At 45.5% G+C, this 27394-nt stretch overlaps 1 protein-coding gene and 1 pseudogene across 1 annotated transcript; both read left to right on the top strand.

Moving 5' to 3' along the window:
- Positions 1-6437: 6437 nt before the first annotated feature.
- LOC140220240 (uncharacterized) lies at positions 6438-9639 on the top strand (annotated as a pseudogene).
- Positions 9640-14904: 5265 nt separating this feature from the next.
- On the top strand, positions 14905-26072 carry LOC117866151 (CBBY-like protein). The gene is made up of 8 exons (XM_034750301.2): positions 14905-15325; positions 21088-21158; positions 22143-22301; positions 23084-23150; positions 24440-24535; positions 24904-24950; positions 25212-25292; positions 25840-26072. Exons 1-8 carry the CDS (start codon positions 15023-15025, stop codon positions 25961-25963), a joined length of 948 nt encoding a protein of 315 aa, XP_034606192.1. The 5' UTR covers positions 14905-15022; the 3' UTR covers positions 25964-26072.
- The last annotated feature ends 1322 nt before the right edge of the window (positions 26073-27394 follow it).

Genomic DNA, 27394 nt, shown 5'->3' with positions numbered 1-27394 from the left:
AGAGTGAAGCCCCAACCCCGGATGGACCCCACATTAGTAGTCAGAGGGGCGGGGATCCAGTTGCGGGAACAGTTCAAGAGCCAATACATCAAGTACGATCTCATAGTTCCCATTTTGGATGGAATCAACAGTGGTTCTACATTGGAATTCGCGAGCCCTATGTTCCCAGGGCCAATGGCCACCATCCAGCGTGGAACAACCATAGGCTAGACAAGCTAAGTAGTTCTGATGGCTTTCAGCTACCGGATTTGGTTAAGAAGATCACCTAGCTCAAGAAGGATGGCCTGACCGGCATCGGTGTAGCCTTCATCTTCATGTGGAGGCATGTCCAGCCCCTGTAGCTGCGTTGCATAGCAGGGTACGACTACTCGGGTCCCAACGACTTGTTGCGGATGACGTCAGAGGAGTTGTCCCCTGAAGAGGTGATGGTGCATCTGAAGCATTTCTTCAAGTGCGTCAATGGTATCCCGACGATTTTGCGAGAGCACTGTGCCGCAAACCCGCCAAATCCTATAAGTACCCATAGCCTGCAGCCCCCGAGTACTAGTGTTGGTATCTGTCAATGTTACTGACTAGTCTTTTGTTTTGCAGGATGAATTGATCTTGGATGTCTCCAAGTCTCTTCCACCTGGTGCTGATGTCACGTGTTGTATGCAGCCTCTTGAGGCTATGCAGAGGGCCCTTGAGAAGGAGGAGGAGAAGGAGGAAGAAGGGGAGTCACAAGACTGGTCGTCCTTCAACAACTCTAATTTAGAGTTTGCTGAAAAATACGTTGTCAAGCACCAGCTTTCTGACAAGGTGGGGTCATCTTCTTGAATGTTCGAGTTTGCAGCGAAAGACGTCCAGGATGTCGAAGTGGCACCACCCCCGAAGAAGGCGCGTATCGCCGCCGCCAAAAGGGCAGCTAAGAAGTTGTCGGCCGATGAAGTCCCACCTTAGGTAACAAGATCCTCAGGATTGAGTACCCATACGTTGTTTTGCTTTTATTACCAAAATCTGACTTTGACATTGCTGATGTGCAGGTGGTCGAGAAGGAGACAGAGGTGGAAGAACCGACTACTCTAGTTCTACAGCGGCGGAGGCTGCCGACTATAGAGGAAATCCTGGCTATAGAGGAAATCCCAATGCCAAGTACTCAACGAGAGCAGACAAAGGCTAAGGCTAGCAAGGATCCGACTGTGATCCAGCGAGCCACGCCAAAGAGGCCGTCACCTACCGTTAAGGCTCTGCGTCTAGGAACTTGGCCCTCCATCAAGATAAGGAGGTCCACCCAGTAAGTATCCGTGTACAGATGCAACTTGATCTCACCGAGTAGTATTGCTGAGTAATATGTTGCAATGCTTGTCTTGTTGTAGGAGATCTGCTAGCGTGTAAGCTGAGGGCCTGAGTACTAAGTCTGGTGTTGATGGTAGTAGCCGCTCAGCCTAGGAAGTCATCCTGGAGTCTAGTGCTGATTGCAGTAGCCGCTCAGCCCCCAAGCCCGCCTTGGAGCCCGCTGGAGGTTTTGGGAATTATCCAAGGTCTAATGAATAATTCCAAGATATAGAGGAATAATATATTAATTATTTAGAAATGGATTTGTAAATAATTAATGGATGGAATGGTTGGAATCTAAAAGAATTTCTAGGGAATTACTAATGGATTTCCTAGAGTTCTAAATGGGCGGCATGATGGCTAGACTAGGTAGATATGTGAGGTTTGGATCGGGCAGCATAACGGTTGGGTTTTATTGATATCTAAGGTTTGAGTTGGGCAGCATAACGACTGGGTTTTATCAATATCTAAGGTTTTAGTTGGACAACACAACGACTAGGTTTTGGAATAGATCCTAGGAATAATTTGGGTGCTGGGTGGTGAGTGGAGTTTAAGTCTAGGAAACTTGTACGACAAGCTCGGCTTTGACCCTACGGTGGGTGGTGCTAGCCAAGTTTCCTTATCCTAGGATAGGGGTGGAACTTGAGAGTTTGTGGCTTGGATGGGAATAGAAATAGGCTTAGGTGGCACTAAGATATTTTTGGGAATTTCCTAGGATTTTTTTGGAAGAGAAACGACCAATAAGCGAATTTTGGTGTTCATAGAAAAGGGGTTTTTCTATTATGTGTGGGCTAGATATTTTGGAAAAGGGTTCATATGAGATGATCAATGGGAAAAAATACATGGATATGTTTGGAATATTTTGTAATATTTTTGGGGAAATTTGGATAATTTGTGGAAATGTGGAAGGGTTTGAAATGGAATTTGGTGTGCACTTACCCAGGTGGCCTTAGCGTTTTTAGGTGTCGAGGCCGGCACCGCTAGGGCACCATAGGCGTTGCTGTGCAGAGCACCAGAATCTCATCGGAATGGTGGTTCCGGTCGCCACTAGCCCTATGGCTACCACCAGCGGAGAGGGGAGGAGTAGGGGAACACATTCGTGGTGTTGTGGTGTTGGGAGAGCGGAGGGAGGAGGCGCGGCACCTAGGCGACAGGGCACAGCCTGCCTTGGGCTTGTAAGGCTCCAGTGGGTGGGGGTGAGGTGCTATTTATAGAGCGGAGGAGGCCGGGGAGGGTGCCACGACATTGGGGAGGACGATAAGGGCGGCCGCTGCAGTGGTGGTGAAGAAAAGGGAGAGGGGGATGCTTTGACTGGAGCGGGTAAGGCTAGCTACGGTTGAGGCAGTGTAGGTGGCGCGCATGCGTGCACGTGGCTTGGTCTAGCGGTAGGGATAGGGGAGGAGAGGGGGAACGGATACCTTGGGGGCCAAGGACGGGCAAGGAGCTGCACAGCGGCCGGCAGAGATAAGGTGGCAGTGGCATTAATGGCCGGCGGTGAGGTGGACTCGGCGGGGAGGGGCAGAGGAGGTGACAGGCTTAGGGGTGAAGGTAGCAAGGGGAGCTGAACTTGCGAGGTGGCGTGGCGAAGGGAGGCCGGAGCGGTGGTGACGCACGGTGGTGCTGCTGCTATGGTGCTGGGTGGTGGCGGAGGCGGGGGAATGCCTTGTCACCAATGGCGGTGATGCCATGGTGCGGCAGCGTGTGGGAGCAGGCCGAGCCGACGCACGCTGGGCTGGCGCGTGCGGTGGGCCGAGCGAGCTAGGCCGGAGGCGAGCTGGGCTGGAGAGTAGGGAACAAATGGCCCAGGTGGAGGAGGGCCGGAGGCGGAGTGAGCTAGGCTAGAACGGGAGATCAGCCGAACCAGTGGTTGTCGGCCTGGTTAGTGAATAGGTGGTTTAGATTATTTGTTTAAGGGGTTTTTTAATAGGTTTTTTATTCAAACTTGAATACGGTTCAAATTTGAATAGAGCTATACCCAGATTTAGATACAGGGATGGAATCTTTTGGAGATTTTGGGATCTAGAGTTATTGGGATAAGGTTTAGGGGTTCGAGCTAATTCTCATATGGTGTTTGAATATTAAATCTAGGATTTTTGAAATGGAAGATGTTTCGAGTGGGTTTAGATGTTTTTGATAAAGACAAGATCGAGGTATTGTATATTATATTTGAATAATATTCAACAGAGTATGACATAGGATTTGAGTAGGGTTAAGATTCGAATAAAATTCAAATATTAATTCTAAGGGTTTTAAAAGAAAGGTTTATGGATGGCGAGAAAAGATTGTCGAGAAATTCCTAGAGCAATCAAAAGCAACACACATACTTAGATTCCATGCAAGATTTATTTGTAAAATTGGTTTTGAATATTCGGGAGAAGAGAGGATGTGTTTAGTTTAAAGAAAAATTTGAAAAGGTCAGTATTTTTAAATGCTGTAAAAATACAACATGTTTCATCCTCAAGCACACTGGCGCATGAACTTCAATGGATATCTCAATAGGCTAAGTTAAAACACGCAAATAAATCTGTATTGTCCTATCAATAAGTAGATGTATCTTTTTCTATTTCAGAATTGCATGTAACTCCTACAAAGCAAGTACATGCTAACGTAGCCACTGCAAACATCACTAATTGACTATTACACTGGAATGCTTATCATTTTGACCACGGGCTTGATTCACCTTCTGAATTCAAGATTGAAGAAACTGCACGCTCATTATCACAGCTGACTGCTTGCTCTGCATCTGGTTTACTTACATCATCACTGGCGATGACACCTCCAATCGCAATATGACCAGCTTGCTCCGTGCTTGTACACACAGAAAGGCATTTTCAATTCGAGCATCATCCAAGTAAAATGTGATGAACAAAACATTTTCAATAGCCAAGCGTACTAAATTCAATTCACCAATATTTTTAAGAATCAACTTGGTGTTCTTTCACCTTATTTGTTGAATCTAACTGTCTAGTGGAGTACAAACTCTCAGCACCATAGTTATCTTCATTAATGGAAATTTCGGTGTGCCATACCCCCGCTGACATTCCCTACCACATTGACGCGTCCATGATGTAGCACTCCAGTGCTTGCTCGCATGAGCCATTTAGCATATCTTAGTAGGTCATTATTGCAGGGACTCCTCTTTACAACGAATATAAGTGAAACCAAAACAAACTGGTCAATGCTCCAGGAACACAAAACAAAATGGTCCCATCACTTTAATCACGCACCATGTTGGTTAGAAGTTTGGAAATAGAAAAACGAATGTACCATAAAAAGTGATGAGGACATCAACACCAACGATACATCCACACCTACACAAGTACCAGTTTCTGGTCCGATAACTCACGCCCGTGCTCGTCAACTTAATCATCAAGTAAGTTCACTCTTGAGTTCCTGTCCATCCTATTTAGACCATGGAGACGCGTGCACTCTTGTTTTGGTTAGGAATCATGGAGAAGACCGAAAGGGAAACAGACTCGCGCAGGCTGGATTCGGACTCCAGGACAGTACCAACTTGTGATGGTCACCACGGTCGCATACGGACACGGATTGGGGCATTCAAGTACTTCACGGATTTGTTATGAAGTCTATTTTCATATGGATCTGGACTCAAGTCTATATCTGGTCCTAGGCGGTCGCAATGACCAATTTACTACCGATCGGTTTTCTGGTGCTGCGTCACCTTATTTTGGCCCAATGGGCCGTGTATCAAGTTGGGTCCATGAGGGACATGTCCTAGGGTTGGGGCACGACCCCAACACCCTCCTGGTCATCCTCCTAGGCATTAATAAGGATTAGAGCCGCCACAAATAGATTGGGTTTTGTTTTGTTGAAAGTTTAGCCATTGCTACTTCCTTGTAGACGCGTGTGTCGACTAGACCATCCGTTCTACTCGATTCAGAACCCCAACTTTGTGATTTCAGATTTGTTTTCATCTCCATATTTGCAATTTAGTTGCTTGTTCTACTTGTTCTTGCTTGTTCTTCGATTGCTTGCAGGACGAGTACCCTAGTGGCCGGGTGACGCGCTCCACAAGATCGCGGCAGCCATTGGAGGTGGTGTATCGGTTGCTAAGGCGCAGCTTGGAAGGCTGTAGTCGGGCCGTGAACGTCGTCTCCATCGACCAATCGAGTTATCCACGCCTCTCTCATCGAAAGATCGGGAATCAACCCTAGCGGGTTCATATCAGTTGGTATCAGAGCAAGGTTTATCGGTGAGAGACTTCTAGTTCTTTGCTGTTTTTAATTTTCTATAGTCCAGAAAAGGCCAAAAAAAAATTAGTAGCTTAGTTCTCCATAATCCCAAAAAACCCTTTGAGCCTTTTACTATTACTGCTTAGTTAGGGCTTATTGAATTAACGGTTGCATCGTCGTGTCAAGTTGCTGGTCTTAGCGTCTAGTCGTTTAGAGTTTCGAGTTCTTGTCACGTTTGTGTCACTATCGCAGATTCGAGTTTATTTGTTTCTCTCCACAAATCAGATTGGATTTTCTAAATTCCTTTGTTTTGTATACCACTATTAACCAAATCACATCCTTGGAGCTTTCATCCACGTCCATACTTCCATCTCCAAAAAGAAAATCCCACAAGTTCAAATCAGAATTCGTTTCGGAGTCCTGTTTCATCTTGAGAAGAAAAGCACCATATTTCCTTTGTTAGGAGTCCGAATAAGAAGTTTGAATACAATCTGGAAACCTGAACTTATCCTCTTTCCAACGGATCTGTCCTTGGTCCCAAATTCTTTTGGAGCACTTCAGAATCACCCTGGAGATTTGCATATCTGCTGGATTTGCAAAAGAGCCACTTGTTTGACTTTGCTACTGAATCACCCTTTCCAAGGAAATATTTAATTTTTGTAAGTAGCTTGTTATCTCTTGTTGCAAAATTTGAGCTCTGTGCTACTTGAAAAAAAAGGAAAGAAAAAAAACAGAAAGAAAGAAAGAAAGAAAAAAAAACAGAAAGAAAGAAAGAAAGAAAGAAGAGAAGGGTTTTTCTTTTGTTGTTTTTCCTCTGTCCTTCCTTGCTGCAGCTTAGTGACTTCGTTTGTGTCCAGGCTCGCGTCTCTAGCACGTACTAGCCTAGGACCAGCACAATAACGTCGTTGAGCATTTGTTCAATTTGCTTGCAACTAACGTGGTTCTAGTACTTCCTTGCTTCAGCCCACCTATAGCTCCATATATTTCGACTACAGCTTGACAGGTCCTGTTGTTGCGGCAACGATACACTTCATTCCACGGTTGCAGACTTGTTGGTAGCCGTCCCTCCTGTTGAGCAAGGTAAGAATTGGTAAGAGCTTGTGTAACGGGTTGAGAGTGAGCGCCTTGCAGTAGCTACATCCTAATAGCTGTAGGGTTTTTATTTCTTCACCTGTTTTCTTGTTGCCTTTGTTTGTCTAACCATGACAGGATCAGAGGATAGTCAAAATATGCCACATTCTCCCCGCACCAAGGGCATCATACAACATTTTGAAAAGCTAGTGAAGGGGCACGTCGAGGGGCTCGATGATGATTTGCAGGTGACGAATGAGAAGATTGGGCAGTTGGAGGCCACGCAGCTTGCCACCAACACCAAGCTTACAGGGCTGGAGACGTCAGTCGCTCGTATTGACAAAAGCCTTGCTGCTATTTTGAGGCGCTTTGATGAGATGCACGCCAAAAACACTAATGGACATGATGGAGATAACAACAAGGATGAGCGTGTCGAGGACAATTGGGATGCTGATACTGAACAAGATGACCCAAATGCTCATGATCGCCGACGACTACGCAATAATCGCAGAGGTATGGGTGGTTATCGACGACGCGAGGTACATAATAATGATGATGCTTTCAGTAAGATAAAATTTAAGATACCTCCTTTTGATGGTAAATATGATCCTGATGCGTATATTACTTGGGAAATTGCTGTTGATCAAAAGTTTGCATGTCATGAGTTTCCTAAAAATACACGTGTTAGGGCTGCTACTAGTGAGTTCACTGATTTTGCTTCTGTTTGGTGGATAGAACATGGCAAGAAAAATCCTAATAACATGCCACAAACATGGAATGCTTTGAAACGGGTCATGCGAGCTAGATTTGTTCCTTCTTACTATGCACGTGATCTTTTAAATAGGTTGCAACAATTGAGATAGGGTGCTAAAAGTGTAGAAGAATATTATCAGGAGTTACAAATGGGTATGCTGCGTTGTAACTTAGAGGAGGGTGAGGAACCTGCTATGGCTAGATTTTTGGGTGGTTTAAACCGTGAAATTCAGGACATCCTTGCTTATAAAGATTATACTAACGTAACCCGTTTGTTTCATCTTGCTTGTAAAGCTGAAAGGGAAGTGCAGGGGCGACGTGCTAGTACCAAGACTAATATTTCTGCAGGAAAATCTACATCATGGCAGCCGCGTACGACTACTTCTTTGACCGGACGTGCACCTCCACCTGCTCACTCTCCGAGTCGGCCGGCACCACCATCTCTGTCTAGCGACAAGCAACGTGCTCCTCCCACAAATTCAGCAACCAAGACTGCCCAGAAACCAGCCACTAGTACCACTTCGGTTGCATCCACGGGTAGAACAAGAGATGTTCAGTGCCATCGATGCAAGGGCTTTGGACACGTGCAGCGTGACTGTCCTAGCAAGCGTGTTTTGGTTGTCAAAGAAGATGGTGGGTATTCCTCTGCTAGTGATTTTGATGAAGATACACTTGGTTTGCTTGCTACTGACCATGCAGGTAGTGAGGAACAACCAGAAGAAGAGATTGGTGCAGAGGATGCAGATCATTATGAGAGCCTCATTGTGCAGCGTGTGCTTAGTGCACAAATGGAGAAGGCAGAGCAAAATCAGCGGCATACACTGTTCCAAACAAAGTGTGTCATTAAAGAGCGTTCGTGCCGTTTGATAATTGATGGAGGTAGCTGCAACAACTTGGCTAGCAGCGATATGGTGGAGAAGCTTGCACTTGCAACCAAACCGCACCCACATCCATATCATATTCGATGGCTCAACAATAGCGGTAAGGTTAAGGTAACGAGACTGGTGCGAATTAATTTTGCTATTGGATCATATCATGACGTTGTTGAATGTGATGTTGTGCCTATGGAAGCTTGTCATATTCTGCTAGGTAGACCATGGCAATTTGATACGGATTGTATGCATCATGGTAGATCAAATCAGTATTCTCTCATACACCATGATAAGAAAATTGTTTTGCTTCCTATGTCTCCTGAAGCTATTGTACGTGATGATGTTGCTAAAGCTAAGAAAACTAAAACCGAGAGCGAAAAAAATGTCAAATCTGTTAGTAGTAAGAAAGATGAGATCAGATTGAAAGGACATTGCTTGCTTGCTACTAAATCTGATATTAATGAATTGGTTGCTTCCACTTCTGTTGCCTATGCTTTGGTATGCAAGGATGCTTTGATTTCGGTTCACGACATGCAGCATTCTTTGCCTCCTGTTGTTGCTAACATTTTGCAGGAGTATGCTGATGTGTTTCCAAGTGAGATCCCAGCGGGGCTGCCACCGATACGAGGGATTGAGCACCAAATTGATCTTATTCCTGGTGCATCTTTGCCAAACCGTGCGCCATACAGGACAAATCCGGAAGAAACGAAAGAAATTCAGCGACAAGTGCAAGAACTACTCGACAAAGGTTATGTGCGTGAGTCTCTTAGTCCTTGTGCTGTTCCGGTTATTTTAGTGTCTAAGAAGGATGGAACATGGCGTATGTGTGTTGATTGTCGAGCTATCAATAATATCACCATTCGATATCGACACCCTATTCCACAATTGGATGACATGCTTGATGAACTTAGTGGTGCTGTTGTGTTTTCCAAAGTTGATTTGCGTAGTGGGTACCACCAGATTCGTATGAAATTAGGAGATGAATGGAAAACTGCTTTTAAAACTAAATTTGGTTTATATGAGTGGTTAGTCATGCCTTTTGGGTTAACTAATGCACCTAGTACTTTCATGAGATTAATGAACGAGGTTCTTCGTGCTTTCATTGGAAAATTTGTTGTGGTCTATTTTGATGATATATTGATTTATAGCAAATCTATGGATGACCACCTTGATCACTTACGTGCTGTTTTTAATGCTTTACGAGATGCGCGTTTATTTGGTAACCTTGAGAAGTGCACCTTTTGCACCGATCGAGTGTCTTTTCTTGGTTATGTTGTGACTCCACAGGGAATTGAGGTTGATCAAGCTAAGGTAGAAGCTATACAGGGATGGCCTGTACCGAAGACTATCACGCAAGTGCGGAGTTTCCTAGGACTTGCTGGTTTGTATCGCCATTTTGTGAAGGACTTCAGCACCATTGCTGCACCATTGAATGAGCTCACGAAGAAGGGAGTGCCTTTTAGTTGGGGCAAAGTACAAGAAAACTCCTTCAACATGCTGAAAGATAAGTTGACACATGCACCCCTCCTCCAACTCCCTGATTTTAATAAGACTTTTGAGCTTGAATGTGATGCTAGTGGAATTGGATTGGGTGGTGTTTTGTTACAAGAAGGCAAACCTGTTGCATATTTTAGTGAAAAATTAAGCGGGCCTGTTCTGAATTATTCTACTTATGATAAGGAATTGTATGCTCTTGTTCGCACATTAGAAACATGGCAGCATTATTTATGGCCCAAAGAATTTGTTATTCATTCTGATCATGAATCTTTGAAACATATTCGTAGTCAAGGACATCTGAACCGTAGACATGCTAAGTGGGTTGAATTTATTGAATCTTTTCCTTATGTTATTAAGCACAAGAAAGGGAAAGAGAATGTTATTGCTGATGCTTTGTCTAGGAGATATGCTTTGCTGAATCAACTTGATTACAAAATCTTTGGATTAGAAACAATTAAAGACCAATATGTTAATGATGCTGATTTTAAAGATGTGTTGCTGCATTGCAAAGATGGAAAAGGATGGAACAAATTCATCGTTAGTGATGGGTTTGTGTTTAGAGCTAACAAGCTATGCATTCCAGCTAGCTCCGTTAGTTTGTTATTGCTACAGGAAGCGCATGGAGGTGGCTTGATGGGGCATTTTAGAGTGAAGAAAACGGAGGACGTCCTTGCTGGTCATTTCTTTTGGCCAAAGATGAGAAGAGATGTGGAGAGGTTTGTTGCTCGTTGCACGACTTGCCAAAAGGCTAAGTCACGATTAAATCCACACGGTTTGTATTTGCCTCTACCTGTTCCTAGTGCTCCTTGGGAAGATATTTCTATGGATTTTGTGTTGGGTTTGCCAAGGACTAGGAAGGGCCGTGATAGTGTGTTTGTGGTTGTTGATAGATTTTCTAAAATGGCACATTTCATACCATGTCATAAAACTGATGATGCTACCCATATTGCTGATTTGTTCTTTCGAGAAATTGTTCGTTTGCATGGTGTGCCCAACACCATTGTTTCTGATCGTGATGCTAAATTTCTTAGTCATTTTTGGAAGACTTTATGGGGAAAACTAGGAACTAAGCTTTTATTTTCTACTACGTGTCATCCCCAAACTGATGGTCAAACTGAAGTTGTCAATAGAACTTTGTCTACTATGTTACGGGCTGTTTTAAAAAAGAACATTAAGATGTGGGAAGATTGTTTGCCTCACATTGAATTTGCTTATAATCGTTCGCTGCATTCTACTACAAAGATGTGCCCATTTCAGATTGTATATAGTTTCTTGCCTCGTGCTCCTATTGATTTGATGCCTTTGCCATCTTCTGAAAAATTAAATTTTGATGCTACTAAGCGTGCTGAATTGATGTTAAAACTGCATGAAACAACTAAAGAAAACATAGAGCGTATGAATGCTAGATATAAGTTTGCCGGTGATAAAGGTAGAAAGGAACTAATATTTGAACCTGGTGACTTAGTTTGGTTGCACTTGAGAAAGGATAGGTTTCCTGAATTGTGAAAGTCTAAATTGATGCCTCGGGCTGATGGACCCTTTAAAGTCTTGGAGAAAGTTAATGATAATGCATATAAGCTCGATCTGCCTGCTGATTTTGGGGTTAGTCCCATATTTAACATTACAGATTTGAAGCCATATTTGGGAGAAGAAGAAGAGCTTGAGTCGCGGACGACTCAAATGCAAGAAGGGGAGGATGATGAGGACATCAACACCAACGATACATCCACACCTACACAAGTACCAGTTTCTGGTCCGATAACTCGCGCCCGTGCTCGTCAACTTAATCATCAAGTAAGTTCACTCTTGAGTTCCTGTCCATCCTATTTAGACCATGGAGATGCGTGCACTCTTGTTTTGGTTAGGAATCATGGAGAAGACCGAAAGGGAAACGGACTCGCGCAGGCTGGATTCGGACTCCAGGATAGTACCAACTTGTGATGGTCACCACGGTCGCATACGGACACGGATTGGGACGTTCAAGTACTTCACGGATTTGTTATGAAGTCTATTTTCATATGGATCTGGACTCAAGTCTATATCTGGTCCTAGGCGGTCGCAATGACCAATTTACTACCGATCGGTTTTCTGGTGCTGCGTCACCTTATTTTGGCCCAATGGGCCGTGTATCAAGTTGGGTCCATTAGGGACATGTCCTAGGGTTGGGGCACGACCCCAACACCCTCCTGGTCATCCTCCTAGGCATTAATAAGGATTAGAGCCACCACAAATAGATTGGGTTTTGTTTTGTTGAAAGTTTAGCCATTGCTACTTCCTTGTAGACGCGTGTGTCGACTAGACCATCCGTTCTACTCGATTCAGAACCCCAACTTTGTGATTTCAGATTTGTTTTCATCTCCATATTTGCAATTTAGTTGCTTGTTCTACTTGTTCTTGCTTGTTCTTCGATTGCTTGCAGGACGAGTGCCCTAGTGGCCGGGTGACGCGCTCCACAAGATCGCGGCAGCCATTGGAGGTGGTGTATCGGTTGCTAAGGTGCAGCTTGGAAGGCTGTAGTCGGGCCCTGAACGTCGTCTCCATCCACCAATCGAGTTATCCATGCCTCTCTCATCGAAAGATCGGGAATCAACCCTAGCGGGTTCATATCAAAAAGGTAGCAAGATCTAAATCGTGTCAGGACTTGCGTCAAAATGAATTGCAAAACCTTCAGACATCGAATCTAGGACCACTAGACCCGTAGCAGAATAATCGCACAAAGGCCAAATTACCATTTGCATCGCGGATTGGGTTGGACCCGCCGCGCACTGCATCGACGTCGGCCGACCCGTAGCAGAATAATCGCACAAAGGCCAAATTACCATTTGCATCGCGGATTGGGTTGGACCCGCCGCGCACTGCATCGACGTCGGCCGCGCTCAACCATTTTGGATGGAGCTTCTAAGGGTGTATTTGGTTACTTGTATCATTTAGTTTAGTATGAAATAGTTTAAAATAACGATGATTTTTTTATTTGAGTGAATTGGATCAGCCTATTTAGAATGAAGTCATCTCACTTAATATATTCCTAGCAAAATGCTCGTGTGTTACTATGGTAAAAGATCAGATGTGTTTTTCAAACTAATAATATTTTTTATTTTCATCACTAAATTTATGTCTACACGTTTAATAGAAAACCAAAAGAATTTTGATTTAATTATTTCCTTCAACTCAAATACCCATTAAATTAAAATATTTTTTTATTCAAGCAAAAGAGTTAAATCAGCCTCTGATGACCACCGACGGGGGATCTTTAGTCTCGGTAGGTAATATCAACCGGAACTAAAGAACCCCTTTAGTCCCGGTTGTAAAGGCTAGTGGCCCTTGGAAATCTGGTGGGGTGTTTTGTCACGATTGGTTGTTTCAACCGGGACTAAAGGGGGCCACTGGCCTAGACAACCCCCCAACCCACACACACAATGCGCGCGCCCTACTTTCTCTCCTCCCTCTCCTTAATTCCAACTCCCACAGACCTCCTCTCCTCCTCCCTCTCTCTCTCCTCCCTCTCCTTCTCCTCCGTGGATACGGCCAGCCCCCCCTCCCTCTCCACAGGCTCCTCCTCCCTCTCCCTTAGCCGAGGCGGGCTGCGCGGCCGGGGCCGAGGCCGGGGAGTGCGGGTAGCTGGGCCGGGGTGGCATGGGAGCTCTTCCCTCTAGGCCCCACCTCCTCTCCTCCCTCTCTCTCTCCCCTCCCTCTCCTTCTCCTCCACTGGATCCAGTCGGCCCCTCTTCCCTCTCGCCAGGCTCCTCCTCCCTGTCCCTCGACCAAGGCGGCTCGGGCGTGGCCTAGGCCGGGAAGGCGGCTCGACCGCGGCCAGGCGGGGCGGCGCAGCCGTGGCAGGCGGGCGGGTGGCCGGGGTTGAGGTGGAGCGGCGCGGGCGGCCGGGGCCGAGGCGGCGCGGCCGGGAATATATATAAGTTCTATTTTACCAATTATTTTCCTATACTAAATTTCCTGTCAAGAAAATAAATATTGCAAAAATTTTAAAATTTTGATAAAATCATTGTTTAGTTATTTTTTAATCACACCCTGAAATCTAAAAATTTCAGGGCGTGACATTAGCCGCCATGTTGAAAGCTAACGTGACCTTAAACCAAAGGAAGGGAAAAGAAAAACATAAACTCGGGAGAAAAGCGGAAGCGTTGTGATAGAGCGTTCCTCTTCCAGCCTTACTATACTTCCCTTGCCTACCATTCAAACAAAAACCGAAGAGAAGCCACACGCAAGAGCACAAGGCACAAGCACAAGTCCACTGTCGATCCACACCCCCGCGAGCTCGTCACCTCGTCCCCACCTCCGTTTTGTCCCCGAGCAAGTGGCAGTAGCAGGCCTCCCCGCCCACACGGATGGCTCTGAGCGGCTGGGGCCAGGTCGGAGCGGCGCGGGAGCTCCTCCCTTCGGCCCCCACCTCCTCTCCTCCCTCTTTCTCTTGCTCCTCCCTCTCCTTCTCCTCCGCCGGATCTGGCCGGCCCCACTCCCTCTCCGTGGGCTCCTCCTCCCTCTCCCCCGGCCGAGGCGGGTGGCGAGCGCAGGCTGGACGGCGCAGGGAAGGTGGCTCGGGCAGCCGGGGACGAGGCCGAGCGGCGCGGCTGGGGTCGGGGAGGCAGCTTTGGCGCGACCATGTGGGGTGGCGCGGCCGTGGCAGGCGGGCGGGCAGCGCGGACGGCCGGGGCCGTGGCCGGGGCAGTGTGGGCGGCTGGGGCCGAGGCGGCGCGGGCGGGGTGGCACGGGAGCCCTCTGACAAGTGGGTCTAGGATAGACAAAATTTTTTTGGCAGAAGCTTTATTTAGTTTAGTATTAGGTAGAGATTCCACTAGTAAAATTTATCATATGATACAAGGAAATTGGTTGAACCCACCATTCAAAATCATCATTACATGTATCAAAGGGTGCTCCCGTGCGTGCAGGTGAAGTCGTGCTCCCGTCCATGTCGTGGAGGTTGGAGTCGGAGGGGATGTGCTGTGGGCTGTGGTGGAAGAATCCGATGCAAAAGTGGGACCAGCTGTACCAAAGTGCCTCGCAGCGTGCCTGACTTCCTAGAATCGGCATGGCGATGCAGGCACACGAACTCACTATCTGGGCCCGCTGTGAAAAGTGGTGGGACCAACTCCATACCTACCGATCAAGCTGCGCGATTGTTGGAGCACCATCAGCGGGCGCAAACTTCCCTGCGCCAGCTGGCACCGGTGGGAAATCCACACTCGCGAAGAGGCATGTGTGGTGGACTCGGCTTTAAACTCCTCACGCGGCATCGGCAGCAACAAGGGCGCGCTATCCATTGACCGGCCACCGTTTCCCGCCCAACGAAACCATCTCCGATTGTCCATGGCCGCCACCGCGTCGTCCACGCTGCTGCAGGGGAGCAAATTCTCTAGCGCGCGCTGTGTCCCGAGAACCGCCGGCCACCAGCGTATTCCAAGTGGCGTAGGGAGGAAATCGGCGCTTTCTTCTGGCTGCCTCCGCACCGGGAGCGAGCGGAGAGCGGCGGTTATCTGCGCGGCGGCGGCGAGCGACGGGGGTGCACCGGCCTCCGCCCTGCCGGCGGCGCTGCTGTTTGACTGCGACGGCGTGCTGGTGGACACGGAGAAGGATGGCCACCGCATCTCTTTCAACGAGACCTTCGCTGAGGTCGGGCACCCTGCTCCTCTTATTTTAATTTTCTCAGGTTATTTTGCCCCTAATCGGTTCACAAAATCAATGGGTTAGGACAGATTTCTGCTGTAACAGAGCACTAATAATTGACTAATAGCCATCCCAAGTAATCAGATCATCTCCATAATTTGTTGAATGAATAGTCATTTTGGTACTCAAGCTGGACCTGGATCGTCTTCTTTCAACAATGCAGTTTCGTGTTGCTTAGTTCCCGTATCTGCTATCAACTATGGTCGGAGGTTGACAATCTCATTGCTACGAAGCTACTTTTGATTTTGTGCAGATATCCCTTTGCTCCAAAATTGACATCTAATGCAGCATTCACTGTCTTAGATCGTAAGCATAATGAATTAAACATCATAAAAGCTACCGGTAGCTATTCGATATAAACTTTGGAATATGCTTACATGCTTAAAATTGCACATGCTTAATACATTTACTTAATTAGAAACAAAGTTTGGTATAGAAACTGTTCAAATATTACTTGAGTATTGTGTGCCCTGAATTGGATAAAAAGAATGATATGGCCAACGAAAGAACTCTTAACTTGAACCCATAAACTGGTGCATTATTGAATATAATGGTTTCTACTTGGAGCATTTGTTATTCTCTTGCTTAGGATTCGTACCTTATAACCTGTTAAATGGATCAACCAGAACATTTGGAAAATAAATTGTAATCATTTGTCTAGTTGTAAAGTGTTGTGGACTCTTTCATTGGGAAGGTGTAGAGCAGGAGGAAAAAGGCGCCAGAAACAGCTAGTGGCTGATTAGGTACTGAGTTGTTAGCTGGGCAACTAGTTTGTTAGGCTCAGAATAGAGATAAGATAAGTTAGTTGAGATTTGTTAGTGGCCGGCACTCATATAAGCCGAGCCACAGTAGGAGTTAGGCAAGCAGAAGTAGGATCAATTGTTCAGAGCCTCCTAGGAAGGGCGAACTAGTTCTACTGTTGTGCCATTGTTATCAATAAAGCCCTAGCTTCTAGTGCCTATCATCTGGTATCAAATGGGACCTTCCTTGGCCCCTGTTTTGCTGCCACCACCGCGCCCACCCCCCCTCCTTCCCTGCACACCGCTAAACCCACTGCTCCACCGCCACCAGGGTGATGATCTGAAGCACACCCTGGACACCATCCTCGCGGAGCTATCCGCCATCAAGTCCGAGATGTCCACCATCAAGGGCGACCAGAGCTGCCTCAACATGGCGATCAGCCGCTTGCAGTCGGAGCACCACTCCTCCGGCGGCTCCCACAGCGGTCCTGCCCTGCCACCTCTGCCGCCGTGTGAGCACGCCAAGCACAAGCTCCACTTTTCTCGCTATGATGGTAGCACGGACCCAATCCTTTGGCTCCACAAGGCAGAGCAGTTCTTCCGCGCCGACCGCACCCCGGACAACGAGCGGGTGTGGCTGGCATCCTTCTACATGGAGGGCGCAGCCCAGGATTGGTACTATCGCCTGGAGCAGAACCATGGCATGCCCACCTGGCCAGAGTTCGTCGACAAGGTGCAACGGGCGTTTGGTCCCCCAATGCGCAGCAATTCGCTCGGCGCCCTTATGCAGCTGTGCCGCACCGGGATTGTGGAGGAGTACAAGGCGCAATTTCTGCCCCTGCTCGCCCGCTACCGCACTCTTCCAGAGCAAAATCAGATTGATCTCTTCACCGGCGGCCTCCGCAATGCGCTACAGACTGACGTCGAGCTTCAACACCCGGCCACCCTTGACGACATGATGGGGCTCGCCAGGGCCTTCGAGCGCCGCTTGCAGCTGGACCACGACGATGTTGGTGCCACAGCCCGCACTTTGCCCCGCGCCACCCCTCCAGTTCGGTCACGCCCGTTCCACACCCTGGCTGCCCCCCAGACACCGCCGCCAGCCGCCAAGACAGTGCCGTCCACTCCGGCGGCACCAACGAAGACCGCTCCGCCTGCAGGCGCGTGTTTCAAGCACCTTATGCCGCTGGAGATGGCCCAGCGTTGGGCGGAGGGCCTCTACTTCAACTGCCTCGAGAAATTCTCCCGGGATCACAACTGCACGATGAAGGGGCTATACCTGATGGAGCTCGATGAGGACGCTCCGCTCCCAAGCGCTACGGAGCCGGAGACGGATTCCTCCGACGACCTCGAGATCTCTCTCCACACCCTGACCGGCATCAAGATGGTGAACACTATGCACCTGGCCACCTCCATCGCTGGCACCTCCCTTCAGGCCCTCGTGGATTCAGGATCCACGTACTCCTTCATCGCCACGGCCACAGCACGCCGCCTCGCCCTCCAGCCTACTCCACGCCCCGGCCTAGCCGTGGTGGTTGCTAATAGGGATCGCGTCTAGTGCGCCGGCGTCTCTGCCACCGTGCGTGTCACCATCGGCCACGAGGGATTCGTCATCGACCTCTTCGTCCTCCCTCTCACTGACTACAAGCTAGTGCTGAGCTGCCACTGGCTCAAGTCTTTTGGCCCTATCCTTTGGGATTTTGAGCACCATACCATGGCATTCTGGTGCCAGAACCGTCGCGTCCGGTGAAGGGGCGTCATGACGTCCAAGGCTCCGGCGCTCAACGCCGTCGAGCACCTAGATCTTCTCCAACTGCTCCTTGTCGAGTTTAGTGACATCTTCGCCACGCTGTCCTCACTACCGCCGGTGCGGTCCTTTGATCACCGCATTCTGAGATGCTGCAACAGGGCCTCATCCGCCCCAGCACTTCGGTGTTCTCATCCCCGATCCTCCTCGTGCACAAGAAGCATGGCTCTTGGCGATTCTACGTCGACTATTGCACCCTTAATGCCAAGACGGTGCATGACATGTTCCCCATCCCCGTTGTCGACGAACTGCTGGACGAGCTCAACGGCACTACCTACTTCACCAAGCTGGACCTTCGCAGCAGCTATCACCAGGTCCGGATGCACATTGTGACATTCACAAGATGACGTTCTGGACTCATCACAACCACTTTGAGTTCGTGGTCATGGCTTTGGCTTGACGAACGCCCCGGCGACATTCCAGTCACTCATGAACGAGGTTCTGTGCTCCTTCCTGCGTCGCTTCGTGCTCGTGTTCTTCTACGACATTCTAATCTACAGCACCTCCCTCGCTGAGCACCTGCAACATGTCCGGGCCGTACTGTCCACTCTGCGCGCCCACAGCCTGTTCCTCAAGCGCTCCAAGTGCTTGTTCGCAGAGCGTCGGGTGGAGTACCTGGGGCACTTCATCTCCAAGGATGGTGTGGCCATGGACCCAGCCAAGATCGAAGTAGTCCAGGGATGGCCGACGCCATGGACTGTCTGTGCTCTGCGTGGCTTCCTTAGCCTCACGCGCTACTATCACCGCTTCATCCACAACTACGATGTCATTGTGGCGCCCTTGACAGCTCTCCTTAAGCGGGAGGCCTTCTGTTGGACCGACGCCGCCACCACCGCCTTCAACGCCCTCAAGTCGGCCCTGACTTCTGGTCTGGTTCTCCAGTTGCCTGAGTTCATGGCATCATTCTTCATCGACTGCGACGCTTCAGGCTCCGGCTTCGGCGCCATCCTCCACCAGGGCGCGGGGCCGATTGCCTTCTTCACTCGCGTCGTGGCTCCACAACATGCCAAACTGGCAGCCTATGAGCGCGAGCTCATTTGCTTGGTCAAGGCCGTGCATCATTGGTGGCCGTATGTCTGGGCACGACCATTCACCGTCCACACCGACCACTTCGCCCTGAAGTTCCTGCTGGACCAGCGCCTCTCCACCATTCCCCAGCACACTTGGGTCAGCAAACTGTTCGAGTATGACTTCACGGTGGAATATAAACCAGGATGCCAGAACGTGGCCGCGGATGCCTTGTCACGACGTGAGGAGGACGCTGCAGCGCTGTCTGCTTGTGCCCTCTCCCGTCTGGACTTTGAGCTGTTCAACGAGTTTCGCTGGGAGGCTGAGTCGCTGCCTGAGACCGTCGCCAAGCGCTAGGAGATCAACCAGGGCCTTGCGGGGGCCATTTGGTCTGTCGTCGACGGGTTCGTCATGCACAAGGGCCGCATCTTCGTCCCTAACTCCTCGGCGTTCTGGCCACAGCTCTTGCACACGGCGCGCGGCGCTGATCATGAGGGCATTTAGAAGACACTCCACCGTCTGCGTGCCTCCTTCTATAGCCCCCAGGCCAGCAGATGCGTCCGCGACTTCGTGCGGGGCTGCACCGTCTGCCAGCGGAACAAGACGGAGCACTTACATCTAGCTGGCCTGCTGTAGCCGCTGGATGTTCCTCACACAGTATGGGTTGACATCGCAATGGATTTTGTTGAGGGTTTTCCCAAGGTGGGTGGCAAATCAGTGGTCCTCACGGTGGTGGATAGATTCTCCAAGTACACGCACTTCATCGCCCTCAACCACCCTTACAGCGCCACTTCGGTTGCCCAGGCATTCTTCGATTAGATTGTGCGCTTCCATGGCATGCCGTGCTCCATTGTCAGCGATAGGGATCCTGTCTTCACCAGCGCATTCTGGACTGAGCTGTTTCGTTTTTCGGGTGTCACCTTATGCCTCAGCTCCGCTTTCCACCCGCAAACTGATGGTCTCCAAAGTCACTAACAGGGTGTTGGGTGTCTATCTTCGTTGCCTTGCCGGCGATCGCCCGCGGAGTTTGCTGAAGTGGCTGCCATGGACAGAATTCTGCTATAACACCTCCTACCAGACAGCCCTCAAGGCCACACCGTTTGAGGTGATTTATGGCAGGCCGCCCCCTACTTTGGCCACTTATCAGCCTGGGCTATCATGGGTGGCCTCCCTGGACAAGCAACTTGTCGAGAGGGATGTGTTCTTAGCTGCTGTTTGGGAGCAGCTCCTTTAGGCGCAGGGTATTATGAAGCAGCAGCATGATGCAACACATCGGGATGTCACGTTTGCTGTGGGTGACTGGGTTTGGCTTCATCTTCACCAGCGCGTGGCGTCATCCATCAAGTCTGCCTAGAATGCCAAGCTAGCTCCTCGCTACTACGGGCCCTTTCAGGTGAAGCGCATTGGCTCTGTCGCCTATCGTCTCTAGCTTCCCGCCAAGGTGCGCATCCACAATGTGTTTCCATGTGGTGTTCTTGAAGCAGTTTCACAGTGAGGCCGCGGTTGACATTGTTCCCCTTCTCACCGTTGCGCATGGCTATTCCTGAACCTGCTAAAGTTCAGAGTGCTCGTCTTAACCGTGGTGTCTGGGAGGTCCTTGTGCACTGGCTGAGTCAGAGTGCTGCGGATTCTACTTGGGAGCAGTTAGAAGAATTTAAGTCTACTTATCCAGATTTTCAGCTCAAGGACGAGCTGTTTCAAAAGGAGGGGTGAAGTGTTGTGGACTCTTTCATTGGAAGGTGTACAGCAGGAGGAAAAAGGTGCCAGAAACAGCTAGTGGCTGATTAGGCTGGTAAGTAGTTTGTTAGGCTCAGGATAGAGATAAGATGAGTTAGTTGAGATTTGTTAGTGGCCGGCACTCATATAAGCCGAGCCATAGTAGGAGTTAGGCAAGCAGAAGTAGAATTAATTGAACAGAGCCTGCTAGGGAGGGCGAAATAGTTCTGCTGTTGTGCCATTGTTATCAATAAAGCCCCAGCTTCTAGTGCCTATCATAAAGTTGTTTCATGTGATCATTCGTATCGTTGGAAAAAACGAGAATGCATATTCTTATTGATCCATAAATCATAGAAATGCCAGCATAGGAAACTAAACCTACCAATTCTTGATGTCTGTTGAAGTTTGACTGATCAATAGGTTGTTGATATTTACAGAGGGAATTAGGTTTCAGCTGGGACGTTGAATTGTATGGAGAATTGCTCAAGATAGGTGGAGGGAAGGAAAGGTCAATCAGTTTACTTAACTTGAATTATGATTGTTCATTTACCTTTTGGAATTATCCTCACTACTATTCCTTTATAAAGATTTTTTTCCCAAGATAGGTGGTGGAAAGGAATTGAGATTGAGGACTTTCATTAAGAAATTATGGAGATAGCACTCTATTTTGCTGTGAAATTTGTCATTTATGCCCATCTATGTGATCTGCTGTAGGAACTTTGATCTGGTTATCAGGTGCAACTGTAACAAAAGAATAGTGTAATTACGCTTATGCAAAATTCATTCTACAATCAGTACATTGCCTTGAATGTGAAAAATTATAAATTTAAACTTTCTACATGAGACATGCATCCAATTACAAATGTATTTTTTTTCCTCTGTATGGTTTACTTTAATTCCTCAATAATTAAATTTTATTTTATTCCATTTTTTATTCACATGTCGACTGGCAGGCTGTATTGGAACATATTATTGATGTAATCATTCCATGGTTTGGACAATTGGATGGTCATTTTCCATCTCGGGTGAAAACTTAATAAAATATGTCTATGGGCTATTCAAATCATGTATTTTTTAACGACAAAAGGAGATGTAGCTGATTCAGTATTGAATGTTATGAAGCATGTCCACCAACAAAATATATTCTCACCTCATATCCAAAATTTTGCATCCTAATTTCTTTTTGTTCTTCTACATTAGGAGTCACTATAGAAACATCAACAAACACAAAACATTATTTTCACCTTTTGTTGTTGTTGAGGTAAGTAATATAATCAACTGTAATTGAGGTTAGAAATTTGGTTTGCTGTCAAAAAGAAAAGTAAGTTGAAAAAGATAAGTATTCAAATAGGATATAGGAAGATTGGTTGGTGATGATCTCATGAAACAATTATTAGTGTTTTAAGGATAACTGGATTTCAAGTAAAAGAATAATTTATTTTAATTCTACTGAAAAATCTGAGCTTTCCAAATTTTAAATATTTATTTTCAGGATGACAGCTTACTTCAACAAAACAGGATGGCCAGCCAAGGCACCAAAAACTGATGAAGAGAGAAAGGAGTTTATTGCTTCTCTTCACAAGAGGAAAACAGAACTATTCATGGCCCTAATTGAGAAGAAGTTGCTTCCTCTCCGTCCAGGTGTTCAAAGGTATTTCCAGCAACCTGATGACTTTAGCAACTTAATTACAGGTTAAATGAACCCATAAGTTGTGATGTTGGGAAATATGCTCTCTTGCTTCTTGAAGACAAGTGATATGAAGTGACGCTGTACAAGATAATAAAAGATGTCGCACAAAATAGATTAATGTTGCATGTAAACCACGAAATTGATGTACTTCAACATCTCAAGTACTACTAAACAGTAAATCTTCATTTGGCATTGTGGTGACTTTCAAAACTGCTTATTTATTTCTAGGTCGGTTGCAGTTGTTAGTTTGAGGCATGTTTTTTTGGATCCGTAACAACAAAAAATCCCTCTAGAGTTGTAAATATTCCTCTAATCAACAAGATAAAGAACACATCTTCACAACACATCAATCCACACACAGACCCAAAACGAGGTTCTTTTTGTCGTAGCAAAAAGAAAAATAAAAGGTGCAAACCATTGTCGTGTGATTCAAGGTAAATGTACTTTGGAAAACTAAATATATCTATGAACATGATAATATAATATTGTAATATGGTATCTAATTATATTTTGAAAGTATGCAGGGGAATGAGAATGTATCTAATTGTATTTTGAAAGTATTGTGAACTTCGCATCCCTTTTGTTGACGCCCATATTATGTGCATTAGATGTAGACACACTTGTCCAAAACAAAAAAGGGATTCCATTGAGAGAAAGACATGCCAACAAAATGCAAATGTGAATCACCTAGCTTCATGAAAATGAAAAGTAAAGCTAAGCTAGATTAATTGTCAACTTTACAGGTTAATCGATGAAGCATTAGGAAAGGGAATTAAAGTTGCAGTGTGCAGTACGTCAAATGAGAAAGCTGTAAGTAACCCAGCATTTCCCACCTTGAAGTGCTTTTGCAGAAGATATGTTGGTTAGGAGATACAACAGATATCTACCATTCTTTTAAAGTAGTCAACAAATATCTACCATATCAAGGCGAATAATTTCTTTCAGTTTTGAGCAAGATATGCGCATATATTCTTCTGTCATGCAGAAACTACTGGTCTGTGAAATGCTGAAAATTTTGTTTGATCACTTAATAGGACATCAACTGAAGTAACAAAATTAAAATTCAAATACCACCAATTCTTGATGTAAGGAAAGCATTAACTGGATGGTTAGAAATTTGAGAGAAATAAGTATATCTCATCGCCATACCACTCTAATATTAATTCAGCAGAATTATAAGCTGTTTGTTGATGCTCAGATGCGCTGGCGCATGAGCACGTTATGTGCAATGAGGGCTTAGGGCTTGCCCGAAAGGGATCTCATTTGGTCAAGCAAAATTTTAGGTTGCCCTAGCATAGCTAGGACGTTCTCACTCACCGTTGAGATGAAAGAAGAACAGAAAACCTGGGGTTTGGAGGGGAATTTAGGATAGTGAGATAACGTAATAGAGATGTATTTTTGATCGATTGGATACCTCAACCAACCATGTCCCTTCATATTTATAGGATGGGGAAGTCTTGTCTTATCTAGAGTCCGAATGAATACATCACGGAATGCATATTGACTTAATTTTCTAGCTGGTGGAATCTCTTGATCTCCATAACTCTCTTATCTAGACTCCAAATTGGACGATTCATATCTGCACTTTGATTTTCTCCGTGACAGTTTTACTACGAGCGGTCTCCAAAATGTAATTTGATACCAACACAAAACTACGATGCTGGTTTCAGGAAACCGGCCTCGGTTTTCCCAAACTGCCTAGTATCTCTAGTTTTGGTCGTCAATAGTTAACACTGTCGTGAAAGGACCTCTAGCCTAGTAGTTAGAGCACCTGAGTATCATCCAGCAAACTTAGATTCGACTTCCCGTGGGAGCGAATTAAATAGGTCTGGAATAAAAATATATATAAAAAAGGTTGGGGCTTCCCCTACTAACACCAAAAAACAGTTGACACTGTCACTATTGTTTCGAACACCCAAGTCCCAAGATCTACTCTTGACAACTGTTGAAGCACCTTAAACCGAACTAGACTGCTTCTAGCCCTTTCTTCAACTTTCTCCTAGATCTTGACTGGACATGAGCCAAAAGTTACATATAGAATCAAAAATCAATTTTATAAGCTTATAAGTCATCATGTGAATTGTTTTTATTTATTGCAGGTTTCAGCAATAGTATCATGCTTATTGGGGCCTGATAAAGCAGAAAAGATTACCATATTTGCTGGAGATGTGGTTCCTCGCAAAAAACCTGATCCAGTAAGTTTGATTTTTCAATCTGGTAAACAATATTCATCTTTCCCTATTAAGTTATTTACTTGAAGAAATGTTTTCCAAAATGTAAATAGACATTGTTGACATGCTGCCAGGAAAGGCCCGTTGTGTGGTACTGTTAATGCGCATAAGCTTATTTAGGGTGTTATCTTGCAACCTTCTCTTATCTCCTAGGTGGGATAAGGGTAAGGGGGTTTGCCTTGCATAGTTGCATGAGGCTCTTTCCTTTTTCTCTCTTTTTGATACAAAGATATACAGCTCTGTTCGAGAAAAACAATAGTTTGTGTATAACATTTGTGTCACAAAATTCATTGTATATTAGAGCTTATGTATTTTTTGGTGGGTCTTTGCAGGCAATCTACATATTAGCGGCAACTACACTTGGAGTTGATCCATCTAGGTACTGACACAATATCTTTGAACAATTTATATAAATTTTATCTATTATTTTCACAGATACATGCAAAGAATAGAGGTAATTTCTGTTTTTTAGATTACTTACAGTTAACTTGATTTAATAAAGTTGTGCACCAGTGCACACTGCATATTTTAACATACTATAGTACTTTTAAATGTATCCGGCATTTTGTCATCTTTGATGTGTTTTTTCTATATATATCATTTTATACCATTTTGCTAATCATTTTTATTCCATATGCAGTTGTGTTGTTGTTGAAGACAGTAATATAGGACTTGCAGCGGCGAAAGCTGCCGGCATGAAGTGTATTGTAACAAAAAGCGGGTACAAATTTCTTCCTAGGAACACTTATACACATTTTTATTACTTAATGGAAATTGGTAGGAATTTCTTAGTGAAGGTGTTCATCTATTGTATGTAAAGGATTTTAATGAGCGAAAATTCAAATTTCACATAGCCTTTCTGTATTTTACGCCATATGTGCTATTTAGAGCTATCTTTTGCACTTTATTCATATAAGTCTACCATTATTCTGTTCTAAACGAACTGGCATGAGATTCTGCCGGTTTCTATTGATAAAGAAGGAAGACTTTACAAGTGATAGAGTGCCAAAATAAAGAAGAAAAAGGCCTTGCTATTGATCCACATGAATACCTAATGTGGCACATTTAAGCATCACTCTGATTGACAATTGAATTAATGTTATCCACAAGTCACATTATTTACACAATCTTCAATTTTTTGTATTTACCCTAAATTATCATTTCGTTACTTCTATGCATTCTTCGTAGTAGAGTAGAGTAATTCTTTTCAGCTACACTGCAGACGAACTTTGTTTTCTAACAAGATGTACCATAAATATTCTTTTCAGCTACACTGCAGAAGAGGACTTTGCGACAGCAGACGCCGTGTTCGATTGCATAGGAGACCCACCAGAAGTACGCTTTGATTTGAATTTCTGCACGGACCTACTCCAGGAACAATATGTAAGCTAAAGGAAGGACACATTTAATCAATAAGTATTAATTGTTTGTAAAGGAACAAATATAAAAACAAACAACAATGCGTTATACATGTAACTGTTAAAATTGCATGTTTATTCAATCCTCACTGCTCTCACTTGGATAGCTGATCCATCATGACTGACTGCCATGTTCGGTTAGTTCCCTTTTCCTACCCTATAGAAATTGGCAATTCCTCCAAGATTTAGCCACGATTTGGTTCAACTCCAAATTAGTATACACCCTAAAATTTTGCCATGGCATAAGCCATATCGTTTTGCCAATCGTTTTCTATGTGACCAAATTGGCCATCTTGGAATGGGCTTTGCTACATGGAAATGCTCTTTTCAATAAGGAAAGTTTTATTCGTTTTGAAGAATATTAAATCGAATTGAAAAAAGAACAATTGAAAACACTCCCAATCTCTACATAGCAGGATGTACACAGCCTAAAACACTCCCAATCTCTACATAGCAGGATGTACACAGCCTAAAAAAAGAAAGGGATGTTCCAAATATGCTAATGACAAGCAATATAATCCTGGCCAATACATGTGGCTGGGTAGAAAACCCTGGCCAATACATGTGGCTGGGTAGCCAATCATTGTAATTTTGAAGTTTGAGATACAAGTTTGACTCAAAATAAAACTAAACTACCTATATTTTTGAATGGAAGAAGTATTATATTTATATGGCATAACAACTTTGAAAAAAGTGACATGCATCATTATATGTTGGCAATGCATTCATATGAACTCTAGCTAGAGGCGGATAGGAATGACCTACCAATCCATTGATCTATCAAGGCGGTTAATGTTGTCATAATCTTGCCCTGAGTATCGAGGTCTTGGAACTTTCCAAGTTCGATTAGATTGAGTAGAATAAAATTATGTCGAATTTTTATATTGACCTAACATGCTCCTCCTTTTCACTATATTTGTTTATACCAGTAGAGGGTGGAAATACTGCAATAACTACATTCTTGATATCCTTCTAAAGCCATGGGCAAACATAGTGGAACAAAGGGCGTAATGTCTTTAAGATTTAACAAATTATTTTAGAATTTAATATTCCTCTCTGATCACAAATATTAGTGGTTTTAGATTTATTCTAAGTCAAGTCTTTTTAAACTTTAACCATCAATAACTTCAATTCCAAATAGTTTTACAATGTAAAGATGATGCAATAGATTATCATAAATGTAATTTCATTATATAATTTTTTTGGGAAAGTAGAGAATGCCATTGGCAAACCAAGATTATATAGTTAAAATAAACTAGGGGCAACTCTCGTCTGGCTTGCTCACCTCACCATGCCAAGGGAAGCTAGCCTTGCTAGCTCCAGGAAGCCAATATTGCTCTTCCATAAAAATAAGGAAAAATCTTGCCTGCACAGACTCCATGACACTGCGCCCATGGTCCAAATG

This window comes from Setaria viridis, chromosome 8 (assembly GCF_005286985.2).
Source record: "Setaria viridis chromosome 8, Setaria_viridis_v4.0, whole genome shotgun sequence".
NCBI lineage: Eukaryota > Viridiplantae > Streptophyta > Magnoliopsida > Poales > Poaceae > Setaria > Setaria viridis.
The sequence above is the reverse complement of the archived record's forward strand: the minus strand, read 5'-3'. Positions and strand labels throughout refer to the sequence as shown.